This window comes from Octopus bimaculoides, chromosome 20 (genome assembly GCF_046866305.1).
Source record: "Octopus bimaculoides isolate indiv1 chromosome 20, ASM4686630v1, whole genome shotgun sequence".
In the NCBI taxonomy this organism is placed as follows: Eukaryota; Metazoa; Mollusca; class Cephalopoda; order Octopoda; family Octopodidae; genus Octopus; species Octopus bimaculoides.
This window is the reverse complement of record NC_142947.1, coordinates 28,702,137-28,718,756: the sequence shown is the minus strand read 5'-3', so window position 1 is coordinate 28,718,756 and position 16,620 is coordinate 28,702,137. Positions and strand designations below refer to the sequence as shown.

The 16,620-nt window shown below is 40.6% G+C and overlaps 1 protein-coding gene across 15 annotated transcripts in view; it reads left to right on the top strand.

Annotated features, from left to right (window-relative positions):
- Positions 1-16,620, top strand: part of LOC106867275 (F-box and leucine-rich repeat protein 13) — a 148,531-nt gene that overhangs the window by 90,974 nt on the left and 40,937 nt on the right. For all 15 annotated transcript variants that reach the window (XM_089338276.1, XM_089338279.1, XM_089338275.1 and 12 more), the window contains 3 exons: positions 2,406-2,504; positions 7,025-7,139; positions 11,979-12,141. In XM_089338276.1, coding sequence (XP_089194402.1) covers positions 2,406-2,504; positions 7,025-7,139; positions 11,979-12,141 — 377 coding nt within the window. The remainder of the gene's footprint in view (positions 1-2,405; positions 2,505-7,024; positions 7,140-11,978; positions 12,142-16,620) is intronic.

Sequence of the window (16,620 nt, the reverse complement as noted above, 5' to 3'; positions counted from 1 at the left end):
TCTGTCCATATTTCTTTCAGGTCTTGTTCCACCAGAGCATGTATCACTGCTTTTAGGACTTGAGTTTTAGAACATACACAGAGATACACTACCATCTTCAGTGTGCTTCCCACCAAAACCTCAGCTGGGATGGCAGTTTATGCAGTTCTCCCATTCAGCTTCATAAGTTGTTTCACCTGTGCCAGGTGGTCTTCTTTCTTGTTAAGTACAAGATTTCTAGGTGATTTTGCTGTCATCACAGTCCTTGATGACACTTTTATTGTGGTTGCTGATGCTGATGTTACTGTTGTAATTACTATTGCTATCGTTGTTGTTGTTGCTGCTGCTGTTGTTACTGTTGTTATTGCAACTGGTGTCACTATTGCTTTGTTGTTAAGAATACCATGACCATTGTTGTTGTTGTTAGCTTTTACTCTCTCATGAAGATGGTTGTAATATAAGATTTTCTTGCTATCTCCTCGTTAAAACCTTTAGTGGGTGTTAACAATGTTATAATTCCCCCCCCCCCAAAAAATACACTGACAAAAGCTAAAAATATTGCAGTAGAGCTCTTTACAACATGATTTGGCAGTCCCTACTCTTCACCTAGTAAATAAGTATGTCCTTATGTAAGGTACTAACAAAAATTAAAGAGAGTAAACAAATTATTTCCAACAAGATTCTACAAACCTTCAGGAGCCAATGCAACACACATGTAAAGATGATGATGATGATGATGATGATGATGATGATCCTTTCTACTATAGGTAAAAAAACCTGAAATATGGAGAAGGAGGATAGTTGATTACATCAACCCCAATGTTTCACTGGTACTTAATTTAGTGAAACACTGGGGTCGATGTAATCAACTATCCCCCTCCCCCAAATTTCAGGGCTTGTGCCTATAGTAGAAAGGATTATTATTATTATTATTATCGTTTTGTTTACATGTGTGTTGCATTGACTCCTGAAGTTTTGTTGAATTTTGTTGGAAATAATAAGAATAATCCTTTCTACAATAGGCACATGGCCTAAAATTTGGGGGAGGGGACTAGTCGATCACATCGACCCCAGTGTTTCACTGGTACTTATTTCATCAACCCCAAAAGGATGCAAAGCCGAGTCAACCTCAGTGGAATTTGAACTCAGAACATAGCAGCAGACTGCTAAGCATCTCGTCCAGTGTGCTAACAATTCTGCCAGCTCACTGCCTTGGAAATAATAATAATAATAATAATAATAATAATAATAGAAAGACATGTATGATAATCGATGTAGCATGTCCCAGTGATAACAGGATCAAAGAGAAAGAAGAAAAACTGAACAACTATGATGATTCGAAGTGAAAAATACATAAGTAGTGGTCAATGAGGAGAGTAGATGTGATACCAATAGTAATTGATGCACCTGGAAGTATCAGTACTCAACTACCAACATGGTTCAAAAAGATTGGTACAAATGCAAAGGTAGAACATCGATAAAAATCAGCATCGCCTGGAACTTTTTCACAGGGTTCTTGAAGCACAACCAGTAAACAAATGTCATCTTTGTCTGCTGGCTGTGGACAGCTGACACTTTCCATCATACCCAGCAAAATAAGCTGTGAGTTTGCATCAAATAATAATAATAATCTCTTCTACTAAAGGCACAAGGCCTGAAATTATGGGGGAGGGGACTAGTCAATTACATCAACCCCAGTGCTTCACTGGTACTTAATTTATCACCCCTAAAAGGATGAAAGGCAAAGTCGACCTCAGCAGAATTTTAACTCAAGACATAAAGACAGATGAAATGTCGCTAAGCATTTTGCCCAGTGTGCTAAAGATTCTGCCAGCTCATCCCCATAGTAGTAGTAGTAGTAATAGTAATAATGGTTTCAAATTTTGTCACAAGGACAGTAATTTTGGGGGAGGGTATGAGTCAATTACATTGACCCCAGTGTTCAACTGGTACTTATTTCATCGGCCCTGAAAGAATGAAAGGTATAGTTAACCTCAGCAGAACTTGAACTCAGAATGTAAAAACAGACTAAATGCTACTAATCATTTTGTCCACCATGCTAACTGAAGTATCTCTATGTGCAAGTAATACCAGCAAATTTTTTTCTTCAAGTTTTTCCCTAGCATGGGTTTACTCATATCTCTTTTCCCTCTGCAACAACAGCAGTAGTAACATAGTAACAGCAGTAACAATTACAATAACTAATACTATTATTAGTGATAGTGGTAGTGGTGGTGATGGTGGGTAATGGTGGTGGGTGTCAGCATCATCGGTATCGGTCTGTTAGGCAGTAGCAACCCATTAAAAAAAAGTTTACTAAAAACATCATATGAACAACAATTTTTATTTTATTATTATGTTCTAACATGGTCTTGGTAGCTCATTTTGAAAATAAATTCAAAAATAATTTCATCAAATATTTTCAGTTAACTCCTGAAGGATTCATGCAAATTTTCAACAAGTGTGATAATCTTAAAGTCTTTATTGTTGATGAATTCCCAACTTTAACGGACCAATGCATCCAGGTAAGGTAAATTTCATATAGGTACCCTCACTTAACACTTTCATAATCATATTTCTTATGAAACTCAACCTCTATGTGTTTCAATTAATTTCACATGGAAAGCTTTAAAAAATTGTTTTAAAGTTTAAAATATAGAAAACAATATATTATCTTGTTTTATAAATCACATTTATGTATATTACCAGATTATTAATAGCATGTTTTTCAAGATATACATGGATTCGTATGGATTTTCTGAAGCCTTAATCTCATCATCATCATCACCATCACTTTTTAACATTTGTTTTTCATGCTGGCATGGGTTGAATGGCTTGAGAGGAGCCAATGAGCTGGAAGATTGCATAAAGCTCTAATGTTTACTTTGGAATGTTTTCTACTACTGGATGCCATTCCTAACATCAACCACTTCACAGAGTATACTGGGTGCTTTTTACATGGTACTGGAACAAATGAGATAACCTCACAAAACAAGATCCCTCAACTGAGGAGTGTAGTATTAAGGGAGGTGATTATGCCAAGTGATGAGAAATTAAAGTATGATAGAAGGATAGAAATAGAGGAGATACATGGCAACCCCTGTTGGAAAAGGAGAGAAGAAGATGGTGCAGAGGTGTTAGGACATATCCTTAGGTTACATGAAGGTGAACAATAGAGAACTGGTCCAGAGGAATGGACAAGGTGAATGGGTAGGTAAGATCGTAAAAGTGTGCAAGGAGAGTGACAAATGGATAGAAGGGGTAGAAGAGAATGGTAAACATGAGTGGAGGTGTGATCAATGGTGAATATCAATTCAGAGGATGAAAGGTGGAAGAAATAAGTTTGGGTCAGGTAGGTGATAGGTAGCAGTACAGGTAATGTGATATGTGGGCAGTGTTCAAGAGATGCACAGCACCAGGGACAAGGTGAGCGGTACATAAGATGATGAACATAAGCAGTAGGGGCTGTCATTGGCCAAATGAAAGAGTGAAAGTGAAGGAGGTATTCAGTGGAGGATAAGATGGTAGGGGATGATATTGAGAATGTGAAATACAAAGTAAGTGGCTGTCATATAGTTACAGTGGCTGAGTGAATAATGCCATAGTCAGAAGATGGCTGTTATGAAGATGAGCTCTGGGGAAAAGACACTTAGCATGTTGACAAATGCTAAGTAGAGCAGTTTATTGTGGACTAAATACTTCATTGAGTCAGGGGCATAGATGTAAGCAGTATATTTTTAAAGCCTCATTTGTGCTGAGATGGATGGGTTTTCTTGAACACAGCAATTGGCCAATCATCCCCAGCCTTTGTCACCTCCTCTCTGAGGCCCAACATCCAGAGGTCAGCCTTCACTACTTTGTTCAACATCTTCCTGGGTCTATCTCTTCCATGAGTTCCATCCACATTCCCTATACCTGTTATGTGTCCACAGATTACCCTGGGTATACCATATGGAATTCCTACCTACACATTTTCTAAATATTGAACGGAGCCATTTTCCTGAAGAGATTTGTGGTTTGTCTGTTTTCCAGCTTACTTTTATCTTTGCTAAGTTAATTTACCTTTAGGTCCTTTAATTACATGTTTTACTTCTACACCTGGAATTTCATTTTTAATTCTACTTCAGATTCAGCTCTATGAGCAAAGTCATCAGCACAGAGGAACTCCCTTGGGCAACCAGTCTTTAACTCTTTTGTTATGGCTTAGAGAATAATGATATATAGAAGGGGACTGAGAACCAAACACTGGAGAACTCCTTCCTGCACTCATTTCATTATTGTACTCATCTCCAACTTTCACCTTACAGAAAGTACCCTTGTACATGGTTTGGATAGCTCTAATCAGTCATCTACTCCTAGTATCCACAGTGATCACCTATCAAAGGCTTTCTCCATGTTGACAAATGCTAAGTAGAGCAGCCATTACCTTACTGGATAGCATCAGTAGTGTTTCTCTCTTGCACAAAACCAAACTGCATCACATCTAGGTTAACTCTCTTCCTAATTATTTGTGCAATAACCCTTGCCATAACTTTCCTGATCTGGTCTAGCAATTCAATACTTCTGTAATTATTTATCTTTAAGGCATTTCCTTTACCCTTGTAACAGTAGATATAATGTTTCTATGCCTGTCGTTGGATGTGATACCTTCTTGTACTACTTGATAAACTACTCAGATGACTTGGCTATATCCCACTCTGCCAGATATTGTAGGCATCTCAGTTATGATTTCTGGCGGACCAGGAACTTTTCCTGTCTTCATATTCTTAATTTCTTTATCAATCATACAGTTGTCAGCTCAAATAGCTGGTTCCTTTGCTGGATTCACATTAAGAAGACTTCCTTATCCTATGCATTCTCCACATTTAGCATCCTGTCATAGTGGCACTTCCATAGCATCTTTCAAAATCACTCAGTGCAAGTGTATCATCATTTATCTGCATGTACTTCCCTCCTACGACATCATAATTTTCTTTGACACACTGTCTTGTAACCTGAAACAGCTCACACCTCTGGTCTTAGTGCCACTGATATTGGCAAATCTCTTCCTTCATGCTTTTCTCCTTGCCTAGCTTCTCTTCAAACTACTTGGTATATTTCTCTGCTATCCCCATACTTCCTATCCTTCCATGTCTGTCTCTTCACATTTATGGCTGTCTACTTCACTGTTCTACCGCCACATCATCCTTGGTCTGGTTTGAACTTTGTACCAACTGCAGATTTGATGTCACCCTCAGTAGGTTGTTTCATAAGAATTTCTAGTTACCCTCTATGTTGTACTTCTCTATCTCCTCCACCTTTTTGTTAAAAATCTCTATATCTCTGATTATCCAATGGATCTTAAAGATTCCAAACCTTCCTTTTCCAAACCGTTTTGTAGCTCTGAGTCCTTCTACTACTTTGGTTTGAAGTCACTAGCTTTAATTTACTGTATATCTTTAAAAAAATGTGCTGCACCAATGTACTGTGATGAACTTTCTGAGATTGTTCATTATCAGTTTCTGATACCGCACTGTATATATTGTCAAGATACAGTTCTTACAACTGTAAGAACTGTGTATCTTTGCCTCATGTAGGCAAAGCTCACTACTGTAAGGGGCAGAGATACTATTGTGTAATTAATGAGTGCTTCATCAGCTTGTGTCAATGAATTTAAGTTTGTAGAAAAATATGGTGGAGAAAGAAGACACATTAGTTACTAACTTCAAATCAAAGTAGTAGAGGTAGAATTCCCAAGTTATTGGACCTCCAGTCTATAGGTCATGATCTCAAGCCTACTGCATGTGTTTTGTTGGGTCTTTTGGATGCAATACATGGATGATGCTTCCCAACTACATGGTTCTGAGTTCAGTCCCACAGCATGGCACCTTGAGCAAGTACCTTCTACTGTAGTCTCAGGCCAACCAAGGCCTTGTGAGTGGATTTGATCAGAGTGAAACTGAAAGAAGCCCATTGTGTATGTGTGTGTGTGAGTATATATCTATACATACAGACAGACAGACAGATAGACAGATAGACAGATAGATATCCTTTCCTTAAATAAATATAAAATGTTTGTGAGTTTTGTTCCTGTTTACAACACATTCAGCCCAGCTTAATCCATAGTAACCTTTCAGCACGACCAGGCCTAACCTGTGACAAGTGATTTTATCTGATGGGTGTTTTTGTCAACTGGGGTCAATTTAGTGGTATTTTCTGTTTTTTTTCTTTTTGTTACAGGTAACCAGTTCACCAGGTCACCAATTCAGTGTTATCATTCACAGGTGTTCTTTTGTTTGGTGGGGGTACTATTTTAGGGCTAATGCATAACAATCTTTGGAGAGCTGCATGCATTCATAAACCTCACTGTATTTGTTTTCCCTCTTGCTTGTTTTGAAAGATGCTGCAATGATTCTTAGTCTTGCTGGTCCCAGGAAATCAAAATCCTCTGCATATTATTACACAGTATGTGACTATATCAGTATTTAGCAGCATTTTGATTATCATATTCACAGATAAAAAGTAAGGATTAACATGCAGTTTAAATGTTGTTCATGATATTTATATAATGTAAAAATGATGCATAGAACATACCTATAACTTTTTCACAGTCTCTAAACCTATTTTGCCTCAGCAACTCATGTTTAACATTGTCACCTGAGTTTCTTCTCAGCAAAGCATCCATCACCAGGCTGTATACGGATTTTAGATTAACAAAATTTAAAGAATAGTTTACAACTTCACAACATATATGTGACCTAAACTAACATATCTCACACATCGGATATCAAATGCATCCCTATGGATTTTTTGACTATACTATCTGACAGCAATCTACTCCAGCTGCATTCAGAAATGCTCATGCTGTCACTAGAAAATCTTATATAACTAAGTGCCTGTGTTTATGAAATTATCGGATTTCATTATTTTCACTTCCAATTTATTTTCACTTTTTTACAACATTAAACTGTATGTTAACCAAAGTACCATTTCTTTTTTGTACCTCTTCTGCATCTACATGGGGTCTTTATTTAATTTTTTTTTTTGTTTTTCTCTTTATCTGAAGAGTATCTTACTTCATTGTTCCAAACTAGAACACATCTCCTTCCTTGGTTCTCCACTACTCACTGATGCAGCATTCCAGAAGTTTCCCAAAACACTGAAAATTATCAAACTTGAAGGTATTTAGCTTTATTATTATTTTGGTTTGGCTCAGGTTCAGTCTTATTCCTGGTAGGATTTATGTAGGTAGTGGATTACTACCTGTAACCTTAGGTATCCACAAGTTTTCAGCTGTCTTTCAAGTGTTAAAAACCCTCCTGATAATCCATGCTGTCCCAAAGAGACAGACTTTCTGTAGGAGCTCTACTGGGCATTCTATTTCAATTTCTTTCAACCATTTGTCTATATCTTTGCTTACTGTTTCCAATGCATCAATTATTATAGGTATAACCTTTATTGTTCTCATGCTCCAAATTCTTCCTATTTCAAATTTTAAGGGATTGTATTTTTTTGTTTTTCATACTCTTTCTTTACGATCCTAGAATCAAACAGGCATGGTGAGTTGATCAGTAAGCAACTTCACTTTTCCTTATCTATCATTGTAATTTCTAGTCTTTTATTTTCTAACTTCTTGTCCATTTTGTCCCACAAAATCTTACATTCCTCTGACTCCAGTACATTTTTGACTCGGTGATTGTACCATATGCTTACAGCTTCAAATTCTTATTTCTGGCACAGTTTCCAGTGTAAAATTTTACAACTTGGTTGAGCCTCCATTTCTTATATTCTTCCTGAGCCTCCGTTTCTTATATTCTTCCTCCACATGTATTCCACTGTCTCATTCCAAAGTTATTACAACTACTACTATTATGATGATGATCATCATCATTATAGAAACAAGCTCAGATTTGGTCTTAATCCTGGTAGGATTTATGTGGGTAGCAGGTTACTACCCACAACCTTATGTATCCACACGTTTTTGACAGTCCTTCAAGTGCTTAGAATCCTCCTGATAATCTTTGCTTTCCGTAGGAGGCATTCTATTTCAATCTATTTCAGCCATTTGTCTATATCTTGGCAAAACCTCTTTTTTCATCCCATATTCTCTTCACTCAATTCATGAAGCCTCTTTTATTTGGCTTATTTGGCATCTTTTTCCCATTTCATTCTCTTTCTTTTACACTTTTGACTACGATTTTGGTCCTGATCAATAGCTTGATGATGACCTGCTGGGGATTGATCAGTTGCCTACCATGCGCGACAACTTCACTGTTAACAGTTCCAGTTGTGGTTATTATTTGATTTTGACATCACTCATTTAGAGGTAGTATTTGTAAGGTGTACAATCACTGATATTTTTATCATAACACCATCACCAGATGGGTTGCTAACCAAGACTCTGAGAGTTCACATCTGCCCTTGTGTACACTGTTTTTAGTGCCAGTTACATTCAATCCAGTGTTTTATATCTTTGTATTTGACATTTTCACACCTGATATTATTATTTCTCTTTATCACAGGTTTTGTTAGCTCCTGGAGTTTTACATGCATAGCAGGTTTTTTACCTGCAGCCTACGAGACCATGCTATCCATTCTTTTCAGCTATTTAATACTTTCCTGATTATTCTGGCCATGCCAAGGAGGCAAACCTTTTGTAACAGTTCTACTGGGCACTCTATTCTAGTTTCTTTTATATTCCCCTTGATGCCTTCTGATACTGTTCCCAAGGACCCAACAATAATTAGCACTATCTTCACCTTCTTCATTTTCCATAGCCGGGCTATTTCGTACTTAAGAGGGTTGTATTTATCCATCTTTTCGCCTTCCTTCTTGACTATTCATGGGTCAAAGGGGCATGCAACATCAGCTATATAGCATATGTTGCACATCTTGTCCACTACCACTAGGTCCAGTCTGTTATGCTCTCGCTCCTGATCTGTTTAGATTGGGAAATCCCAGAAGATTATGCAGAACTCTGCCACACTTTATGGTTTGTGCTCATACCATATCTTGCTTCTGTCCAGCCCCGACTTTTCACACAGTTTCCAATGTAGCACTTTCGCTACCTGATTTTGTCGCCACAGCTTGTAGTAGTTTTGGGCAAATCTAGGGCATTTGTTTGTAATATGGGCAATGGTTTCACCCACTCTATCATCATCATTATTGAGTGAGAGAGCAGTGCATACCATCAAAATGACACTGAGGCACAAGTATACAAAGCCCAATATACACATCATGATTACCCATCTGATAAAGGTACACCAGGCACATACTTCACCACTATGTTTCCAGAAGTGAATTATTCAAACATCAAAGAATTCCTCTCAACACATGGCTATGATGTTCTCCGACTACTCTTGCTTATGATCTGAGATGCACATATCATCAGTTAAAAAAGGACATACTCAGCTGGTTATGGTCAAGCAGTTGACAAGGTAATCTGTGGTATTGAGCAGAATATTTTCTGTAGACCATCTTTTAAAGACAAAACATGTACATGATACCACTTCCAATTAGCTAAGATCATAAGCCATGAGAGCCACTGCCTGGTACTGCATCAGAGTAGAAGTAGTAGTAGTAGTAGTAGTAGTAGTAGCAGCAGCAGCAGCAGCAGCAGCAGCAGTAGCGGCAGCAGCAGCAGGTGCAAGTCAGCACCTGAAAAACATAGGTTCAAATTATTCAATGTCTCCTCTTTTTTAATGAGGGCAATTTGGTTGATGTTTCTTGAAACCAATTGACTACTTTCTCATTTCTCAGTATTATCTGTTAAGTTTATGCTTGTGAGTATATATTGTGTCTGTAATCATGTCACATAACCCTAAAAGTGCCAAGCCCATCCTGCTCCAAGTAGTATCTGTAGTGTAGTATAGTTCACTGCTGTAAGGACTAACAGCTGCATATAATCCACAAATGTCTTGTTGACTTGTAGTACTATTCTGCACAGTGATAGACTGATATCTGATTGGAAGGAAAAATTTATTTGAAATTCACTTAAGGGAGATAATCACTGCCTTACAGGATTACAACAATCCATAAAGAGTTGAGTATGTTCATCATGCATAACAAAAGAGCCTCTATATGTTTACTTGACCTGGTAAGAAGAGCAGTCAAATCTCTCTGAAAAAACAACTTATAGTCTTTAAGAAGGAAGGATAACAGCTGCTCATTTGAGAAATGAGTCTCGCCAGGTCGAGTGGCTGCTGCTGCAACAAGTATTGCTGGCCATTCTCCACAGCGACACCATTGTGGTCACTACTGCAGGGTGCGGCTGAGCACACCATTTGTTCTGGAGCATATGGCCCACTGCCCCTCTCCCTCCATCTTCTGCTGCTATACTCCCCAACAATTTTTTTCTTTCTTTTCTGTTTTTATCTTTCTTTTTTTTTCTGTTTCTTTGTATTTAAACGACATAAAAACAAAACAAAAAAGAAGTTAGATAATGTAGTCTAAAATAAACTATGACATGGTATCAAAAAGTTCCTGGACTAGTTTTGTAGCATGTGAACAGACAGCAGCATACGGTGTTATTCTCAGTCACTTTCATGTGGCAGTGTGCCAAGTGGCATTACTGTGTTTACTTTGCAAGCTGTGAAATTTGTGTTTTTGTGATCACGTGTATGCTGTAGTCTGCAATTTTGTCATGGACAGGAACAAAGAGCTAATGTGAAATTTTGCGTTAAACTTGAGAAGAATGCTACAGAGACATTGGGCATACTTCAGCAAGCTTACAGTGATGAGGCAATTGGTTGTATGCCATGTTTGAGTGGCACAGATACTTCAAAAGTGGAAGAATGTCCCTAGAAGACTTGCCACAAACATCAGCCCCCGGCAATGTGGTATTGTGCATTGAGAATTTGTCCCTCTGGACCAGACAATCAATTGAGAGTTTTGCTGCAACGTTTTGAAGTATTTGAGGAAGGACTGGATCTGTGGAGTGCAGAGAATTGAATTCTTCACGACAATGCACTCTGTCACCGAACTCTCCTCACTCATGAATTTCTTGCCAAAAACAACATGGTATCACTTCCACACCCACTCTGTTTGCCAGATTTAGCACCTCAGACTTCCATCTCTTCCCTAAGATGAAAATGCAGCTCAAAGGTTGCCATTTTACCACTGTTCTCGAGATCAAGAGCAAATCGCAGAAAGTCCTCAACTTGCTTATGGAAAACAACTTCCAGACTGGATTCCAAAAGTGGCAGGAATGCTGGGACCAGCATATTGCTGTGCAAGGGTGACTATTTCGAAGGAGATGATGTTCAAACTTAGGTAACTAAGTTATGTTTTATTAAACATAATTAGTCATCACTTCGTTTATGTGATAAAAAAAAGCAATGGTCATACCTGGAATGTTTTTAATCATACAATTGCTTTAGCATGACTAATCTGGAGCTAAACAACAACATCATCATGTATAATAATTTCACCTTCCTTTTCTTTCTAAGTTCTACTCAATTATTGTGTTTCAAAGAATGGGAAGAAAACGAATATTTGTGTGTTTGTATGTGAATAAGGTTATTGTGCCTCACATTATCACTTGCTCAAACTAAGAAGTAATCAAACAAGACTAATTCATTTAAGACACATGTTCTAATATGAATTCACTATTTATAAGTTGGTAGTGTAATATCTGTCATCATTTCGCCATATAAATATATGTGCGTGTGTGTGTGTGTGTGTTGTTGTTGTTGTTGTTGCTTAGCTACAATCAATCCTAACTGAATGGATCTATTATTATCAAAAACATTCTAGCCATGACCACCCTCATTTTTCAGAGATTCTGCATGCAGGACTACATTATTTAATACATCTCCTCCATTCCTGTTTGGAAGACAGTATCATGATGTGATTTGAGGGTGTTTTAGCTGCTGTTTATAGCAGATCATGCTATCACCTAAAGGTCCTTTCATTGGCTTATTTCTGTTTGTACATGTGGGTGTAAGTGTAGATAAATGTAAGGTTGAACAAATTGTATGCATATGTGATTCTCTTCTAAAATGATAACTCATCTATTATAGGTAACAATCGTATCTCTGACATGTCTATCAAGCTGCTAAGCCGAATGTGTCCCAATGTGAGTCATATCTATTTAGCAGATTGCCAGAGACTAACAGATATATGTCTTCGATATTTAGCAACTTGCAAGCAACTAACCATTCTTAATCTTGCTGAATGTATAAAGTAAGTATAAAATCTAATTTATAGTTTCTAGTGCTTTGTTCAAATCAAATAGATATGGTTGTCTGATTAGAAAGTTTGTTTCACAACTCCATGGTTTCCAGTTCAATCTCACTGTATAGCACTTTGGGTATTGGTTTTCTACCATATCATCAGGTCAACTGGAGGCTCTTAAGTGAAATGTAGTTGATGGAAACTGTGTGGAAGGCCATCACTCTTCTAACACCACCACCTGGGCCTTGAAGCCTTAAACAGAATGCTCTATATTGCAAGCATTGATCTGAGAACAATTTTCTCCAGTCACCCGACCTATCACTAAAGCCATAAAGAGATCATGAGTGCTGTTTTTCTTCCTCTGACTAAAATATATGCATAAAAAGTTGAAAACTTGGAGATCTTTGGCAGGCTGAAGGTTTAGTTTAGTTGATTTGAGAAGAGGGAATACCAAGAGCTCTGTCATGTAATTAGGAATGCAGTTACTCAACAAGTGATAGATATGTGATTTGACAACCATCACTGGATCAGCTGTTCTATCAAATTGTTTTTTATTGGCTGTAGTCATGGTAATTGCAGATTTTTCCAAAACCTGTTAGATGATGCAGTTAACGTTCTTTTCTAACTGTTGTAAGTTGATGACTATATGAAAAACCATTGACAAGGAGGGAATTCTAGAGGAAGAAGGCCTAACCCAGTTTGAAAATATATATGATAAGAAGAGGAGAGATGAGTGAGTTAGGAGTGCCCAAGTGGACATCACCTAAGCCTTGAGGAGTAGAAACAACTGTTGTAGAGAGTTGTGGATTCAGTTTCTGCAAGGTGGGAATCGGCATCACATGAGAGTAAGAGTTAAGAAGAGGTCTGAACATCGGATTCACCAAGGTAAATGACTTGTTTCAATGTAAGAAGAGGTATAATTGAAGAGATTAGACAGTCGGAGTGCAGAATTGAAAGTAGATGTACTAAGAGTTGGGTAAGGAGACTGGCAGTCCTTCATGCTGATATCCGGGAGGAAAAAGTGAATGGTAGGGACAGAAGAATCTATATGTTATATACATATTGTGCTGTGATGGAGGAAAAAAACAACAGGAAGCAAAAGGGAGAACGAAACGCTGGGACCTTACCTTGTCGACCATGGTGGGATAAATGATTGCTCCAGATCAAAACACATCTTCGAACTGCCCACACGTGCCCGCTGTCCACCGCGTGTGGCCGACTTCCAGTCTGTTTTCACTTCCATTTGCTTCATCTGCAATCCTCTCCACCAACACCACATAGCTCATCACAGCCCATAACACCACAAACACCACAAGCCCCCCCCCCCCCCTTCCCGATCTACAGATCACTCAACTGGCTCTCCCACTCACTTCTCGCTCCCGAACTACCTTAATTGGTTTCGTAATCAGCCAACCAGGGAGGAGGGTGCCGCTCCCTCTGTGGTCGCTGTGTGACCCTGGGACTGGCCTGAGTTCCTGGCGTGCTGCTGCTGGCTTCATCATCTTGCCTACTGCTGCTGTCTTCATCATCTTGCCCACTGCTGCTGGTTCCATCCTCTGAGGTATTGACAATCTTCTGCACATCCAAAACATGGCGTGGCATACCATCGACCGAGACTTTGTTCTTCGAATTGATGGAGGTTATAGTTCCTTTTCCCCATTGTGATGTACACCGTGCATTTGGGGGTTTTACCCAAACTTCTTCCCCGATCTGCACAAAGGTGTGCTCTTCCTCTCCCCCGAGTCGCATTGATGCAATACACAGATGCCTTCACTCGTACTTGAATGTTGCCCTGTGTGGCACCGACTCCTCAGCCTGTCCTGACCTGGGCGACATATTGTACCAAAATACGGACTCAATTGGTGAAATGTGACCCCTCTCTGCCATGGTCTTGATGGTACAATAATGCCTTCCCACCACTCCATTTCCACTTGGCCCTGAAGAAGCGGCTGACCTGCCACCCATCAAGCATTTCTTTCAGCACCTCCGAGCGAAATGCAGTGCCATTATCCAGCAGCAGCTCATCCACGGGGCCTCGTTCCAGGAATATCTCATTTAATACTCTCATGATTTCCTTTGCAGTCCCTGTCTTCATCTCCCTCCATATGGCCATCCGCCCCGGTCCGCAGTCAACTATTGAGAGGTACGTACCCTGCCGGTAGTGTGTTATGTCCACTGACAGTCGTTTCCAGTCGTGGTCCACTGGAATACTTCCTGTCTCATGTACGCCCGGAGCAGGGTCGATAGACTGGCACCTGTCACAGCTGCTAACCACTCTCTGCACGCTCCGTCTCGTTACCTCAGAGTCGACTTTCCTGGCTAGGAACAATGTCCTGTCCACTCCCACTTCAAGGCCAGGTTCACCCCCTTCAGCACGGCATCCAACTCTGCCACATTGATATGGTTGCAGTCATCCATCTTCCTGAGCCAGGCTGCATCTTCCTGAGCCAGGCTGCATCTTCCTGAGCCAGGCTGCATCTTCCACCACGGTGCCTCCCATTTCTAAGACAATCACTATTGCGATGCTACTGGCGTCACACCAAACAATCCCGCTCTTTGATTTGAGAACATACCAACTGCCCCTCACTGGATTCTCTGCTCTCACTCTGACCAACACTTCCTGCATCATGTCGGTCGTTTTCTCCCCCACTCTATCATTCCACTTTGCTCCTTCAGCTCGTCTCTTGATGAAGCTACATGCTGTCCGGAGCCATCCTGCAACCGAGTAGTGTCCCATCAGCTTCCCACACACTGAGAACAGTTCCCGTCTACGCACACTGGTGCCCAGTTCGGGGATCTCGTTCCCTCGCTGAAACACCAACGTGCCGGCCTTGTCTCTCCATAGCTTGAGGTCCAGTGCAGCGTCTCCCTCCATGGCCTCTGGTGGCTTGGCGACCAGTCCGAAATTCTTCAGGTGGCCTATAACCTCTGTTGCTGGCATTATGGTTTCATCCACAAGGATGTCATCAATGTATGAATTGGTGGCCCTTTTTACTCTGTCTACCTTTACCAGGATGGCCTTGAGAATTGTTGCCATAATTTTTGGTGCTGAATTTTGCCCAAACCCCAGCCTGGTCAGACAGTATGTCTGACCCTTATATCTGACAAGCTGATGCTTCCACAGTCTCTCAGCCACATGCACCTACAGGTATGCCGACTTCAAATCAACAATCGTGAAGGCCCCTGTCATCTGCCGCCTGTATGACATGATATGTAGTCATTCAGCTCTCGGAAGTCAAGCACTAGTCTGACCTTATGCTTTGTGGACTGTACCACTGCCATCAGCGGCAGGACTCCGCTCTCTACTTGTTCCCAAGGGATCAATATGCCCTCCTTAATCCTCCGCTCCACCTCCCCCTCGAACTCACTTCTGGCAACTCCTTTCAAAGTATGCTGGTAGCAGCCCACTTTATTTTTCAACGTCGGGGGCTCTCCCCGCCAGTGCCACTCCACTGTCCACCTCTGGCCATCGAAGGCAGCACGAAAATCCTGGTCTTCAATGGTGTGCGGGGCATAGTTTTCTTTGTGGTTCTCACCAATGCACGGTGTCGCCATACACGGTTTCCCCGCAACCCTGAAAGTCACACCGGCCTTGTTGACAGTGACACCTCCTAAACGGGTGATTGCATCCATCCCCATCACCATGTCAATCTCATCCAATAAGTGGCCAACTACAATTGCTTGCAGCGTCAGCTTTGTTCCCTGCACCTCAATCTGCACGTCTGTAATACCTTCACAGCGTACCTCTCTTCCGTCAACTGCCCTCACACTGCTTTCTCCACTCCACGTCTCTACCACTCCCGGAGTCATCAGGGTCGTCGTACAGCTCGTGTCCACTAGGGCTCGCGACATCTTCCCCTCCACCAGAATGTCGACAACGGGTAGCAACAAACGTGCCTCTATTGATCCAAAGGGATGACTACTGGCGCAGTAGTCTCCATTAGACCGTTTCCCTGCAGACATTCCCTGGTTATATGTCTGACAATGGTAGCAAATGACCTCAGACTTGGGTAACTTGCAGTCTCGCACCATGTGCGGGCCCTGACTCTGGAAACACTGTCCTTTGAATGGTCGCACACGTTCCTTGTTCGACCCCTCTCCGCTACTCCTTGATTGGCCACCTTTTGCTGTTGCAGTTGCCACCAATGGCATCAATCTACAACACGAAACTAGCACACGAGCACGAGTTATAATATCCGCCATTGCCATGGAGTTCACATTCGGCAGTTTCTGCAATTCAACCAACATGTGGTCAGGAAAACCAGTCACAAACGCTAACTTAACCGTCCGGTCCAGCGATTCTCCTTCATACCCCGCCAGTTTCGCCAATCTCCTGAGTTTGTTGGCAAACACGTCGACCTGTTCGCCAGTCCACTTTGCTTTCCCCAGGCGAGCGTATGCTTCAAACATTCCTTCTGCAAAGGCCTCCATCAAGCGGATTTCTATTTTTTCTGCGCTAAGTTGGTCCCTCTCTTCCATCTCTAAGAA